This window comes from Acipenser ruthenus, chromosome 8, assembly GCF_902713425.1.
Source record: "Acipenser ruthenus chromosome 8, fAciRut3.2 maternal haplotype, whole genome shotgun sequence".
Classification (NCBI taxonomy): domain Eukaryota; kingdom Metazoa; phylum Chordata; class Actinopteri; order Acipenseriformes; family Acipenseridae; genus Acipenser; species Acipenser ruthenus.
This window is the reverse complement of record NC_081196.1, coordinates 45,556,191-45,572,340: the sequence shown is the minus strand read 5'-3', so window position 1 is coordinate 45,572,340 and position 16,150 is coordinate 45,556,191. Positions and strand designations below refer to the sequence as shown.

The 16,150-nt window shown below is 36.6% G+C and overlaps 1 protein-coding gene across 1 annotated transcript in view; it reads left to right on the top strand.

The window, feature by feature from the left end:
• Nucleotides 1-15,040, top strand: part of LOC117406661 (vang-like protein 1) — a 40,578-nt gene extending 25,538 nt beyond the window's left edge. The window contains exons 4-8 of the mRNA XM_034010867.3: nucleotides 3,366-3,973; nucleotides 6,598-6,731; nucleotides 9,161-9,293; nucleotides 10,099-10,333; nucleotides 10,535-15,040. Coding sequence (XP_033866758.1) covers nucleotides 3,366-3,973; nucleotides 6,598-6,731; nucleotides 9,161-9,293; nucleotides 10,099-10,333; nucleotides 10,535-10,795 — 1,371 coding nt within the window. The 3' untranslated portion in view covers nucleotides 10,796-15,040. The remainder of the gene's footprint in view (nucleotides 1-3,365; nucleotides 3,974-6,597; nucleotides 6,732-9,160; nucleotides 9,294-10,098; nucleotides 10,334-10,534) is intronic.
• Nucleotides 15,041-16,150: the final 1,110 nt, after the last annotated feature.

The window sequence follows — 16,150 nt, the reverse complement described above, 5'->3', positions numbered from 1 at the left end:
CCAAGAGAGATAGAAATTAACATTGCTAAGGGGGCTGAAACCAATTCCAAAATGTTTTTCCAATATTATGACAGCAAGAGAACATTCAAAGAGGAGGTTAAATGTCTAAGAGATACAAATGGCAAAATCATAGATGAAGAAAAAAAAATAGCAAATATATTAAATGATTAATTATACTTTTCACAAGTTTTTACAAAGGAGGATACATACAACATGCCCCACATGTCGACCTGTTCCTATCCAGTTTTAAATAACTTTAGCATAACAGAGGCAGACGTGTTAAAGGGACTAGGAGCTCTTAAAATAAACAAATCTCCTGGGCCAGATGAGATCCTCCCAATAGTACTCAAAGAAATGAAAGAAGTTATTTACAAACAACTAACCAAGATCATGCAACAGTCTCTTGACACAGGGGTTGTACCGACAGACTGGAGAATTGCAAACATAATACCGATCCACAAAAAGGGAGACAAAACCAAACCAGGTAACTACAGACCAATAAGCCTGACTTCTATTATATGTAAACTTATGGAAAATATAATAAGATCCAAAATGGAAAATTACCTATATGGTAACAATATCCTGGGAGACAGCCAGCATGGTTTTAGGAAAGAGAGATCATGTCAAACTAACCTGCTTAATTTTTTTGAGGATGCAACATCGACAGTGGATAATTCCAAAGCATATGACATGGTTTATTTAGATTTCCAGAAAGCTTTTGACAAAGTCCTGCATAAAAGATTAATTCTCAATCTGAATGCAGTAGGGATTCCAGGAAATGCATGCACATGAATTAGGGAGTGGTTAACATGTAGAAAACAAAGTACTGATTAGAGGGGAAACCTCAAAATGGAGCGAGATAACCAGTGGTGTACCACAGGGATCAGTATTAGGTCCTCTGCTCTTCCTACTCTACATTAATGATTTAGATTCTGGTATAGTAAGCAAACTTGTTAAATTTGCAGACGACACAAAAATAGGAGGAGTGGCAAACACTGTTGCAGCAGCAAAGGTCATTCAAAATGATCTAGACAGCATTCAGAACTGGGCAGACACATGGCAAATTACATTTAGTAGAGAAAAGTGTAAGGTACTGCACACAGGCAATAAAAATGTGCATTATAAATATCATATGGGAGATACTGGAATTGAAGATGGAATCTATGAAAAAGACCTAGGAGTTTGTTGACTCAAAAATGTCTTCATCTAGACAATGTGGGGAAGCTATAAAAAAGGCCAACAAGATGCTCGGATATATTGTGAAAAGCGTTGAATTTAAATCAAGGGAAGTAATGTTAAAATTTTACAATGCATTAGTAAGACCTCATCTAGAATATTGTGTTCAGTTCTGGTCACCTTGTTACAAAAAGTATATTGCTGCTCTAAATAGAGTGCAAAGAAGAGCGACCAGAATTATCCTGGGTTTAAACGGTGATCTGATTCAGGCATTCAAAATTCTACACACAGAGAATTGTGAGGGTGTGGAACCATCTCCCCAGTAATGTTGTTGAAGCTGACACCCTGGGATCCTTCAAGAAGCTGCTTGATGAGATTCTGGGATCAATAAGCTACTAACAACCAAACAAGCAAGATGGGCCGAATGGCCTCCTCTCATTTTTATATATATTTATTTTATATATATTTCTTATATCCTGTTTTTTGTTTTTGTTTTTTTAAACCACCTACTGGCCAGTAAATGTATCTTTGTATCGTGAAAGAGGTTTCCCAATTAATGAATTGTAGAAAATGCATCCTTTGTGCAATTAAGTAAGTAAATAAATTAGGCACAGCAGTTCTGTTCGCTCAGGACAGGAAGTGTGTGTTAAAGTATTTTTCAATGTTCACATTTGTTACCCCCTTCTTAAGGGAGCTTCAGACCTTTAGGAAATGCTGCTTTTTAAGGGTGTTGGTGTTTTTTTTTTTATTTTTTAATGATTTAATTATAAGAGCACGGTTACAAACTGCAGCATCTTGACCAAATTCCAGTCCAATAGACACTCTAGTTTCCCAGTAAATCTGTCTGGATGCTACTGTATAGGCTACAGATAGTCTCAGTTCACCAGCCTTGTTCAGCATTGATGTTGTCCTGCTCTGTTGTGTAACCTGAAGAATGAAAGAAAAAACAAACAAAAAAAAAATCTTCACTAATTTTTAGTTGTCAGCTTAGATTTGTGAATGCCCTTCAATCCAATCCTGTAATGTTTCTTTTTTATGTATTTATTTATGTTTGTTGAAGACCAGGGAATGATCTATTGCCTTGCATTATGCACAATTCTCAACACTCTGTTTCAGGGGGCCTGCTGGTGCCAGCCTTAGATAATACTGTACTGTTAGATATCAGAACATTTAGCATTCATCTCAAGTAAAGCAACTAAAAGCCCAGACCACCCACACACACACACATAACTTACCAAGGGCATTTTAATCGGGGTTTTGCATATCTGGTGATAAATTGTTTCTGCACTATTCCAGACATTTTAAAATGTTATCAACTGACAGAATATCCCATTTGGCTGTAATATACTGCAATAAAACTCATTCAGTTGGGTGATGGGCTGCATTTATTGCCCGATGCAAAAATGGCAATGTGTATTCAAATTTATTATCCACTTACTTCTTTTTCTAAACCCATATTTATATCCCATACATCTGTCTGGATTGAGAACTGTATATATCAGTCTCAAGTAACCCTTCCTTTAGGCTGCTGAAATAAAAGGAGTGTATAAATACTACTACTAGGTAAGAAGAGAATAATTTTTTTGCAGAAAACTAAAACAATTTTTTTTAAAAAAAACCTGTGCCTTATTTACGTATTTAATTCTATGTTGTAGTTCAGTTGAATACCATTTATAACTTCAGCAACAAACTGACTTCAAACTCCACACAATCTTCAGTCCATTGCTCCAGTAGTTTTAAGACACACGCTTTGACAGGTTCAGTGGTATTACCTGACAGACGATGGCTTTGCTGCAGGTTTTTACGTCATGTCAGCCGTTCTTTGTCTACATGTGAATTCTCTGAAAGCAAGACCATCTTTTGTTTAGTAAAAGCAAGTGCCTACGATGCCTGTATAAGGCATGATTAATGCACTTCAGTAAGCAGGATTGTCAGTCCTGTTTTAGTGAGCTACAAGTCCTCAAGTGACTTTATTAAAAATAAAATAAAAAAATTCATTTGAAGTAGTTTTTATGGTTTAAATTAGAGATGATTTACAGTAAGCTACATACAGCACTCATGTTATTAGCCGTAAGTATTATAAGGTATTTCTCTCACCAAAGTATCCTACTCAATCCTCTGTTGTACCTTTGTGAAATAGGCTTCCCTTATTAATCCTACTCGTTTCTCTGCTCTGGTTCTTCCCGCAGGATGACAACTGGGGTGAGACCACGACAGCAGTCACAGGGACGTCCGAGCACAGCATCTCCCAGGAGGACATTGCGCGGATCAGCAAAGACATGGAGGACAGCGTGGGACTGGACTGCAAACGCTACCTGGGGCTGACCGTGGCAGCAGTTCTGGGGCTACTCGTGTTTCTGACGCCCATCGCCTTCCTAATCCTGCCGCAGGTGCTGTGGAGGGACAAGCTGGAGCCCTGCGGCACAGCCTGTGAGGGCCTCTTCATCTCGGTGGCCTTCAAGCTACTCATTCTGCTGCTGGGCACCTGGGCACTCTTCTTCCGTCCGCCCCGGGCTGGTATGCCCCGTGTCTTCGTCTTCAGAGTCCTGCTCATGGTGCTCATCTTCCTGTTTGTTGTCTCTTACTGGTTGTTCTATGGCGTGCGCATCCTGGAAACAAAAGACAGCAACTACCAGGGTATCGTGCAGTATGCCGTCTCACTGGTGGACGCTTTGCTCTTTATCCACTACTTGGCCATTGTGCTGCTGGAGATGCGTCAGCTGCAGCCCATGTTCTCGGTCAAAGCCACCCGCTCCACTGATGGGGAGACGTACTTCTATAGCCTGGGTCACCTGAGGTAATGGCATTTTTACTTCTACATTCATTTAATTCTGGATGTGTGTGTGTCCCTGTTTTGTTTAAAAATGTAATTGTCTAACTTGACTGGAATTGCGGGTCAGGAATAAAGTTTGAAGCTTTGGAGTATATCGCCAAAATATTGCTTGATTTGTGTACAATATTGTTATTACTGTTTGCATTTTGCCAGGTGTGCATATTTCTGTCACCCAGTAAATAAGTCTGGAGATGTCTGTGCTGTAAAGAGCAACATACAGAAATCAAAACAAGCAGACAAAGGTCCATATAGTACATAGTTTTAACAAGAAATGTGTCTCCCCTGACAAGAAGTGAAAGAAATTAACTAATTTTGCAGTATATCGAAGGTACTCTTTTACAGCTTTAATCTTTGTGATTGTAGTCTGCAAATCAAAAATAAATCTTCACATTGATTTGAAAGGTAAACAGATGCACTATGATCTTTCAGAGCTCACATTTAAATAAGAATTTGTTGTGTTTTTGAGTTTTCTCAGAAACTGAGCTACCCCACCCATCTATTGTGTACATGTATATCTGAACTGTCTAGAATTGAAAGACCTTTTTTATTTCTCTTCATGAGCAAGGACTGAGCTTGAACTTTATTACAAGGAAGTGTAAGAGACACCCTTCTTCACAGCCAAGTTGTACTAATAACTAGTTTTCTATTGGGGTGGGGATATCTATCTATCTATCTAGCTGTGTAACACGTGACAAATACACAGAAAGCAGGCCGAGATGTATGCTGTCAGTACTGTTTGTGGAAGCCAGTGAGGTCCTAGTTGTGTGTGATCCCTTTACCATTACATTATAAATCGTACAAATATACATGTAACAAATGCAAAACACATGCAGATTTATAATGACACACCTCGCTGTCAATTTTATATTTTTAAAATACTTAATCAAAGAAACAGCCCAGCATGTTTCCTTTTGTCAGTTTATCTTTTTTTTTTTTTTTGGTATTTTAAGTAAATTTGCATTCATTTTTATATAGGTGCAGGCCAGCCGTTTCTGGCATTTTTAACACATTTATTTCGGACCAAGTCCTTGCAAGACATTCTGATGTAGTTTTGTGTTGGCCGAAAGACCTTCATGACGTTATCGCATTTTTGGAGAATGGCTGGGGTTTATGGGTATTTACCTTAAAGCATGCTATTCTGAAATGTATCTGGCGAAATGCTACATTAGCTACTGGATTTAACTTTCTTGGCTGGTTCCAGGTTTTAAATTAAAGGCATTTTAAGCTGTCTTTGAGAATCAGAACCACATGCTGCTGTATATGAAACCATGTGGTGCCGGCACGCAATTAAGTTACTGCTACTTAACAAATTACCCAGCTGACCCTGGGACATGTTTTGAAAAACTATTCTCGGAATGGGTTTTAAGTCATCTGATGGTGAGAGATTTGTGCTAGTCAAACTGAAAATAGTCTCTTTCAATTTTGCTGCTTTTGCTGTTTTCTCAAAGGCACACACAAGTTTTCCTTTTGTTCTAAGGGTTGATTACAGTTTGATTATTTTAACAGTACTATATTAATTAAGATGTATTGCAGTGTTTTATGTTGACTGCATTTTTGGACTCCCCCCTCAGGCTACTAACATGTTTGATCCTGAAATGTTGAATCACTTCAAATAAATACCCCACAGACTTCTTAATAAAACTTCATGTTTGTGGTGTGGGTGCAGAGATGGAAATAAGACTCCAATTGCATAGCAATTTTGCCCATTCCAGGCTTACTATAAGATACATTAGCTACAGTTTATCGGTAACAAGCTCAGATGTGTTGTTAACCTTATATTAAAACCAGGAATGGATCAAATTGCTATGCAGTGGGAGTCTTATTTCCATCCCTGACCTGGATTGCCTTTTAAAAATGTATATTTTGACGGATAGCTGGGAGAGTGGGTTAATGAGCTACACTTTCCCATTTGGACACCCTTGTCTTGAATTCAAATAATTGTGTAAACAAATTAAATGAGTTTGGAGGTTCAGCTTTTTCAGTTTTCAATTTGACATTACAAAACCAACGAGCATTTGAAGCAGTTGTTAATCTGGTGTTAAAATCCCACAATTTGAACATAAGGGTTGGTATGTTGGAATTGGATTGAGAATTGCTAGAAGATTTACAGTGTTCTAGGATTTTATTTTTTTATTCAATCCAATTTCATTACAGGTGATGGAAATTAGTGACACACTGTTTTTTATTGCTTGTCATAGGAATGATATAGACCACGTTCTTTGAGGTTGTCTTCACTGTTGATGCACAGCTATATTCTATGATTCTCTAAAAGCTGCTGTCCTGTAAAATTTTTCACTGCCAGATTGCTTTAATCTCATTTTACAACATGTTTACGAACCATTCAATTTGATATGGCATTTTTCTTTTATTCACAAAAATGTCACTATCTAGGTTATTCTAGTCCTGAGGTTGTAAATGAAAAATGCTGATTTATAATTAGAAATAGAACCAAAGACTTGCTTTGGTTTTAATGTATTTTGAAATGTTCTGTGTAGCAAGATGTAAGAAATGTACCCTCACTGTTGACCCACTTTTCTTTTGAAGGTAAAAAAAAAAATCCAATACTAACAATATCTATGTTTTCACAGCATTCAGCGAGCTGCTGTGGTAATTTTGGAGAATTATTACAAAGATTTCTCTGTGCACAATCCTGCATTGTTGACAGCCTCCAAATCGCGAGCAGCCAAGCACATGGCAGGACTGAAGGTGTATAATGTGGATGGTAAGTGCAGCTGAAATAAACCAGAGGTATTGTGGGAAGAACCACCTGGGCCCAGTGCATATATAGACTGCTCACATGAAGCAAATTAACCTAGAACAACAATTTGGCATAACACCTGCTTGGCTTGAAGATCCTCTATCTGGCCACAGGACAAGGCAGGAGACCCCCCCATAGAACTATACTTAGAAATTTAAAGTTATAGATGGGGGCGGGTGGTGGGTTGTGAAAGAACAAATGCGAAAGGAAGGGTGAGAACACAGGTTATTTATGCTAGCGATAATTATTCAGTTTGTATTAATTAAATTATATGATTCAATTAGATGAAGTGATAATTGTGTGGGGGTTTGTCCATCCTCCCGAATCCAAGTTGTAAACTTTAATTTCATATTGTACTGCTAATTGGGAGCAGGGGGTAATTGTAATAAACCATGTGCAAGATGTTTTTTATGTTGCTGTACACAATAGACTTTATTCAGTAATACAATGTCTGTACATAGTGTAGTTGGGAGCAGGGGGTATTGGACAAATAGTTGACAACTTTTAGGTAGTTGGCCAAAACATAGTATTCAAAGTAGTAATAGTCATAGTTGGCATCTGTGACAATTTAAACTACTGAATTTTGTTTTTTAAATGTACTTTTTGACATTTTATACAGCACTTATTTTCACTGGTTGGCACTGATGTACCTGCATCAGAATTTTTAAACTTGGCACACAGTGCCATCAGCTGGCCAAATGTAGCTCAGCAAGCTAGAATATTAGGGGAATTCATACTCATGTTTTCTGCACACACTCACACACTCTCTCTCTCTCTCTCTCTCACACACACACACATTATTCTGACATCTGTCTTTGTTAATCATATGTATGTTATATCCATACACATTGTTGCAGAATTCAAACAAGCAGTTTTAAAACCACATTTTCAGATCATTGCTGTTTTTGTCAGCTCTTGTCTGCTCTTGTGTGTGTTTCTGTGCGTCTCTGTGTCTTGTGACTCTCTTCCTGTGTGTATCTCTCTTGTTTTTGTGCTTCTCTTCCAGCTGCCCTTAGAACTAAACTAAAGTTTACTTTATGGACAGTAAGTAAATACTTTCACCAAAATATTTGTCGCCTTTTAGCATTTGAACCTCCAGCCTCTGAAATTCCTTTTTTTTGTGCTTCCTTCCTTTTAATGAATTATTCTTGCTTAAGGTGTTCATACCTTTTTTTTTTTTGCCATCAATGTGTCCCAAAATCTTGCTGTATACATTTCAACAGGCACTGGTAAAAAAAAAAAAAAAAAAAGGAGGAGGCTTCTTTCCTGTTGAGGGATATTTTAATGCTGTTGCTGTAAATTGAAATCACATATCCTGGCTAGGATATATTTGATACAGTTTAAATGAGAGGGCACTGTTAGCTGATTTGATTACACCTGCTTGCTAACATTGTCACATCTCTCCATTATCAAGTTTCTCATTATTTGAGGATTTCATTGTATTAATCTAAAACCTGTTATCTATACAAACTCATTTTAAAAACATCAACTTGCTGTACCAGATGAAACCTTGAACCACTGAGACATTATACAAGTCAATAAACTGCTAACTGTACCATATGGATTAAAGTCAGCAGATACAGCTTATTCTGTTAACGTCCAGGTGCATTGGTAGTGTGTGTTTGTTGCCACCAGATGAAGGTAGTAGGACACAAATTATCACCACCATGCCATTTAGACTGCAGATGCATATTCCTGGAGGTGGTACACATCACACTTTGTATTTAGGTCGCCATCTGTGATAAAACTTAAGACCTTTAGCAAAGGTCCTTGATTAGTATCATAATCGGGTGGTGTTGAGGTTGTCTATCATCATGGCTTGGCATCTCTTCCCATTGAATTAAATGGAACAAGGGCTGTTTGTGAACCAATAAATTCAGTTTAAAGACATCTTACCATTTGACTAAAGAGCAATCTTGAGAGGTCAGTATGTGTCCTATGCTGCTTTCATTATTATTAACTCATCAGTCGTCTGTGTGTGGCACGGGTTTACATATCTAGAGAACCGCTTCTCCAGCTGGGATGAATCTTGCTCGGGACATTCTTTAACAAATCCTGTTGAGATTCAGAATCTGGGAGTTCATGGAGTTCATGTGCATACAGTGGACGTAGTTCATGGTCATTTTACTTTTTCATCATACTAATGGAAATACCAATAGATTTGTTGGCAGAGGTGTCGCACATTCAAATTATCAAAAAAAACATTTCAAAACAGTCGCCGTTCTCTTTACTAAAACACAATTCAACTCTAGGAAGTGCAACTTAGAAGGTAGCGACTGTATACAATTCATTTTAAAAATGACTGTATTTTGTAAAACTTAACGTGCTGCAGCGAGTGTTCAGACTGTAGGGTGATGCTTGCAAACCTAGCATGTTGTGTTTTGCGTTTGCAGGTCCAGAGAACAATGCTGCAGGGCAGTCCCGAGCCATGATCACAGCTGCTGCCAGGCGGAGAGACACCAGTCACAATGATCTGTACTATGAAGAGGCAGACCATGACCGACGAGTAAAGAAGCGCAAATCAAGGTGACTTTAAAAAATAAATAAATAAATAGTAAATGCTCATCAAGCGCTCTCTTGAGAATAAAATACTGTATGTGTTAAAATGTGTAGTTTACTGCCACATTTAGAGAGTGCTTTATGGGTGGAATGAAGGGATACCTATTTAGTTTATTGTGTGTAATAAACACAAACAGTTATGTTGAATAAGTTAGCACAGGAAGTATTTATTAGTACACTTTTAAATTCTAAGGAAGTTACAAGCTCACCAGTGACATCAATCAATAATATATTAAAAAAAAAAAAACTTAGCATTTTACTTTAAACATTACAAATACTTCTGTGTAGTAATAATACAAACCAAAAAATAGTTTAGTTTAGTTAGTCTTTGTCACCTGGATGGCTATTGCCAAACTTCTTGCCCGATCTTTAGGGGTGATTTCAGTTCAGTAATAACAACGCACTGGATGCTGAAGTAAACTGCAGCTACATTTCAACATGAATGTGCCACTTAGTGCGCCTTGTTCAACCTTGACCTCTGTATGCCAGAAGCAGCTTTATTGAGCAAGTATGTTTATGTAAATTTAAAGCAAAATTGCCTGTGTTGATGATTATATATAATAAGTTGATTTAGTTATTCAACAAACAAAAAAAGCCTTGCATGTTTTTTGCCCCGCCCCAAGCATACAACTAAAAATGTTCTGCCAACATAGAAAATCTGTGTTTTTCCGCAGCAAACAGATTCCTAGGATCCCTGGTAATAAATAATGAAATACTTCAATTTAAAACAAAGAACAAGTGAAATAAAATTTGAACTTGCTCCTATCTGTAGGCTGGTGGTGGCAGTGGAGGAGGCATTCACCCACATCAAGCGCATGCAGGAGGAGGAGCAGAAGAAGGCCCCAGGGGAGGTGATGGATCCCCGTGAAGCAGCACAGGCCATATTCCCTTCCATGGCCAGGGCGTTGCAGAAATACCTCCGCACCACTAGGCAGCACCACTGCCATACAATGGAGAGCATCCAGCAGCACCTGGCTTTCTGCATCACAAACAATATGACACCAAAGGTATTTTTCTTTTTTTAGTACTAAGCTGTGTAATCAACAATATTTGGTACTGGTTGGTGCTAAGATTATTTGTTTGGCAGGTGCCTTTATCCAAGATGATGGATATCTCCTAGGATTATTAATTTAAGTTGTGATGTCCTTGGTTTATTTGATTGATTTTGATGTTTTTGTTTGTATGTTTCTCCCCCTTTTTTCTTCCAGGCCTTCCTAGAGAGTTATCTGAACCCCGGACCCACACTGCAGTACAGTCAAGACCGCTGGTTTGCCCGTCAGTGGACTCTCGTCAGCGAGAAAGCTGTTACAAATGGCCTACACGATGGGGTGGTCTTTGTCCTCAAGTGCACAGACTTTAGCCTTGTTGTGACTGTTAAGAAAATTCCCTTCATCAAACTCTCTGAGGAATTCATCGACCCCAAGTCACACAAGTTTGTGCTCCGGTTACAATCTGAAACATCCGTCTAGGGTCTTGTTTCAGAATTCTTTTTTTTTTTTTTTTTGGTTTGTTTTTTGGTTTTATTTTTTAGAATTTTTTTTTTTTTTTCATAAAAATCAAAATAAGAAAAAATGATATGTATATATATAAAAAAGCAGATGACAAACTTGTTGTACTGACCATCTGCATTTTCTTTGAACAAAGAAGTCTAACCATGTGTAAAATCAATTTATTTGGACTCCAATAAACTTGGGGGAACCAGCTTTTAATTGTTCATAGGTAGTAGTAAATGACACTGGTATGAGCAATAAGGCTCATCACAAAGGACCACTACAGAAGTAACCACCCTCCCCACAACATTGCAGTAACCTTGGGAGTGTGTCAGCAATGGAAGTGCAGCGTCCTTGACACATGTTTTTAGGATTTTTGTTTTTTGTTGACTTTATAATATAGAATTGGCCTGCAACTCGTTACCTGCTTTGGAGACAGTTTTTTTTAGTATTATTTTAACTCATACATACATTTTAAGTGAATCACTTATATGGAAACTGAAAGATGTGTTGTGTTTTTATAGCTGTTTTAATAGCATAATGCACAGCGGTCTCTTTTTAACATCAATTGCAAGAGAAGTATTTTAGGCCTGTAACAGAATTCTTTGCTTGGCTTTTTATTCAGTTTCCATGGTTATCTGCGGAGTTAATTGTAGCATGGATAAGTATAAACGGGTGTCGGTCAAAACTTGTAAGGACTTCTTTGCTGTATAGGCTAAAAGGAAAAAAGAGATCTAGCTATTCCCAGTGATAATGTATTTTTTTCACACCATTCATTAGCTGAAACAAAAACTATTTCAACCACAGTGAGCTACTTTTGTTTCCACGTGCCAAGCTCTTGGTAAAGGATACTTTATGTAATATACTTATGTATATATTTAGAAGAGTTCCTTGGGTTGATAAAGCTGTGTATTTATATTGACATTCTTGTCCAACATTCTACCACTAGCTTTGCCAAAAATGTTTCCAGTGGCCAGGGGGTTGCTACTTGTTACTTTCAGAAAAGGATGTATTGGCAGACTAATACAGAGTAGTGCATAATCAGCGTGCACAGAGTTTGAATGCTTACATTTTTTTTAAGGAAGTATTGGTGTAACTTAAGTGTGTGTGTGTATATAAATCTCATTTACATTAATATCAAACTGGAAAACACACACACACACAGCTAAAACATTTTAGCTTCCCACGTAATAAAACATCAGTCTTCATATCTAAACCTAATAACTTCAATGCTACCTGAAGCAGAAGATGAAAAGTTGTATCTTTTTAATGTTGTTTTTTACGTAGTTATTTTATGTTTATCAATTACGCACAACCAAGCTATTATTATGATCTATTTAGAACTGGACGTTAATAATGACTAAGCGTGAAACCTGGGCATATCTGAAACCAACAACCCAGATGTCATGTGAGATTGATCCACCTGCATTGTGAATGTAAAACAGCCAAAAACACAAGAAAAAAACACACTAATAAATAGAACTAAATACACTATAATGAATAGGCACCCCAGTCAAAGCCACTGCCTCTCCTACCAAAAAACATCACTCCTGAGACCAGAAATAACACTATCATGATAACATATCTGCAGTTAGCTGTAGGTCAGTATCAGAGGTGTGTATTTTACTGAGTGTACCTCTTGGCTTCAATGTTTGTTTTGAAATGATCATGAAAATCGGCATGGCTGCATGTATTTTAATGTAATGTTTACAGCACTAGTGTTTTCAGCATGGCACATTCAGATTAAGGCAACATCCCAAATAAAGACAGCATTCCACTGCATCCTGACCTCTTCTACAGTGTGTAGTTCATGAGCAGGTTTTTCATGTGCCTTTCACTGTTTCTGTAACCTTTTTCTCCTTAATCATAACTACTTGTGCCATGTTCGGTTATTCATAAAACAAGCATCAGAAAGACTGTCTTCTCAAAAAGCCACATTTGATACAAGATCTTGGATCGACTGTTTGTTTGTTTATCGCTGTCAAAACCAGGACAGCAAGAGTGAAACAAGCTGAATTGAAGGCTCTGTAAAATCCCCCTGGTGGCTGCATTTGAGAAGCCCTGTTCTAGTACTGGAGTGAGGTTGGGGTGCAGTGGGGGTGGGGGGACAAAGCAAGACCATTTCTGTATTTTCTTTTGAAGAGTGGGTTTAAACTGTAAGTATGAGTAGTCAGCTGGTTTAAACTGTAATTTTGTAAGAAACTGAACATCTCCAAGATCACGCAGACACACCATTTATATATATATATATATGTGTGTGTGTGTGTATGTGTGTGTGTGTATATATATATATATATATATATATATATATATATATATAATATATATATAATTATAAAAAAGGTGGCAATGCTTTTTTTATTTTTACAAATTCATTTGCATGTAAAATATCCAATCTGCATTCCATTTAAAAAAGATATAGCACAGGAAAGACAGACATACCAGTAACTTCTTTTAATTTTATTTTAAATTGTTCAGTTTTATAAATAATATATATATAAAAAGTGTCACTGTTTTTTATACAATGTTTTGTGAAGCATGCTCTACGGTTGTTCAGAGGTTCTGATTAAACATTGTGAACGCTGTCCCATGTACAGATGTGAATATCTATACACCAGGTTTTATAACCATTCCTCATTTTCAACTAGTGAAATCCAAGTTCCTTAACATGTCACTAAACCTTTATGTATCCCTCTCCCTCCCCTCCTTTCTCCAGGATGTTTTCTAGTTGTGTACAGTGTGTGTCAGTACATTTGCATATATGTTGGAAGTGGTTTATAGAACATGGCATTAAGATTACTAAATTACACTATAGTGTTGGTTTTGTGTTTCATGATAAAACAAGAACAGTGCCATATCCATATATATATATATATATATATATATATATATATATATATATACTGTACATAATCTGGTTTTTTTTAAGGAAACCTTGCTAGTAGTCCCAACCATAAGTAATTCTGAAAAATTGCCAGCAGATAAAAACGTCTGCTACCGATGTTCTGGCTAAGCCAACTACGTACTTCATTCCTGTTTATATAATGGCATAACAATGAGCCTGCCTGTCTTTTTTATGCATTATGTGGTTGTGGCTATGCTGTTCCAGGTGATTCAGACTGATATCGGTGCTTACATGCCACATGTTCACTGATTTGTATAACTGGAAATGACGACTATCTAAAAGTGTTCTTGGAACTACTGTATATACCCTCCTGGTCACTGAATTTGAAAAACACATTCGATCTAGTTAGTAACTAAAACCTTGGTTGTGGTCATTTGGCTATTGTTGGCTTATTTTCATATTGATTTATAATTGGGTTATATGAAACTGGGGATGCTTTGAAGCCCCCCTGGTCAGCTCAAAACTTGTATTTTAATAATCAAAAAGTTTAGTTATGTACACATGCAATTTGACAGCGAGCATTAAAACATGAAGGTTTCATATTCCCAGGAGCTTTGGTGGAAATAGTGCAATCTGGATGGTGCCCCAGTGGGAAATGTTAAAGGCTTTTGGCTGCATATCCGTATAAAATACAAAACTGACCCCAATGAATCTAACCTCCACGCAGTTCCCCTAAATTCCTAGTTACAAAGTGTTATTACTTGTTTTAAAAAAATTGCAGCAAGCATTACATTTCTAGTTTAAATACTAGCAAATTATGCAATACTGGCCCATGCTTTTGGATATGAAACCAAGGTCATCTTGTGGTCCTATAGTTACTGTATTTCAGCAACCGTTTGTACTGGGAGGGGGGTCACTTATCGTTCTGTATCTTTCAATCACTGTGTACCGTAAAGATCTGGATTCTGAAGATCTCTAGTTGCTTTGTAAAAAATAAAATAATAATGTTATATATATATATATATATATATATATATATATATATATATATATATATATATATATATATATATATATAACATAAAATAATATTAACCAGCCTCTCTTCTTTTCTATTTTCTTTCTATCTGCACATATCACTTTTAACAAATCACAGATTTCTTTATTGTTCTGTTTTTTTATTTGTTAAATTAAACAGAAAAAGAACTATACAGCAGAGGTATTTGTAACTAACAATGTGTGTGTAGAGTAGTAAATTATTCTGTTTGGAAATTGTAATCTGAATTGACTTTTTTGGTTTTGTTCTTTTTTTTTTATTTGTATCAGAACTGTTTTACACACTGCATATTTTGTACATGAAAAATAAATTGAAAACCAGAGTTGTATCGTCTATTATTATTATTAAAGCACTACAGCTGTCGGGAAAAGAAAAAACAACATCCGTTGTCATCTGTTTTTGCCAGGATATTGGCTTCTTTTCTTAAATCTATGTTGTAGTTTTCTTAATGTGTCATTTTTTTATATATGTTCTGTATGCATTCTGTAATACAGATTAATATTTTTTTAAACGGAGTCAAGGTAAATCTTGTTTATTCATTTGTATATTGTATGAAAATTAAATGCACTTTTAATGTATTGACACATTTTTGTTCCTTTTAATTTTACTAAGTTCTGTGCATATTTTCCACAAGAACTAGGCTGGTTGTTGATCATACATACATACATGCATGCAATGACATTTTTATGGAAACAGGTTTGGATTCTGTGCACTGCCATCTTACCAGGAATTCCTTCAATTATGTGTATATGATGTGTGTGTATGTGTGTGTATATATATATATATATATATATATATATATATATATATATATATATATATATATATAAAATATAATAAAGGTATTCTGATTTCCTTTTTTAAATGTATTTATTAGTGGTTGCTTTCAATATTCTATGGTCTCCAAGTTTAATTTAACTAATCTCGAACTTTCCCTGTCAGTAAACATTGCTGGTGCAGTTACTGTGTTGTTCCTCTAACTTGCATACAGTGTGTGACACTGCTACGAAGCTGCAGCTTTAAAGGCAAGTTACTGCAAACTTTTGACTATAACTATATATATTGTAACGGCGGGCGCCGCCCACTTCTTCTAGCAGGGACTTTCCAGGATCCCTGGGCTGGGGAGTTTCCCATCAACATCTGCCTGTACTTTCCCTCACCAACTGTCAGGCAGGGTATTTCCAGCTATGTGCGGATTGGCTGGGGCGGGCACTGCCTCCCTCCAGCTCCCCTATAAAAGGGGCTGTGAGCAGGACCTCGGGGTTAGCCTGGAGAAAGAGGAACTGTTACAAGAACCTGGATTGTTTAAACTGGTTATTTTCTTCGATTTATTTGTGTGAGAATAAACCAAGTGTTTACTTTAAGCAACTCTGTTTTAGGTTCCTTCTTGACATTATATATATATATATATATATATATATATAATTTATAT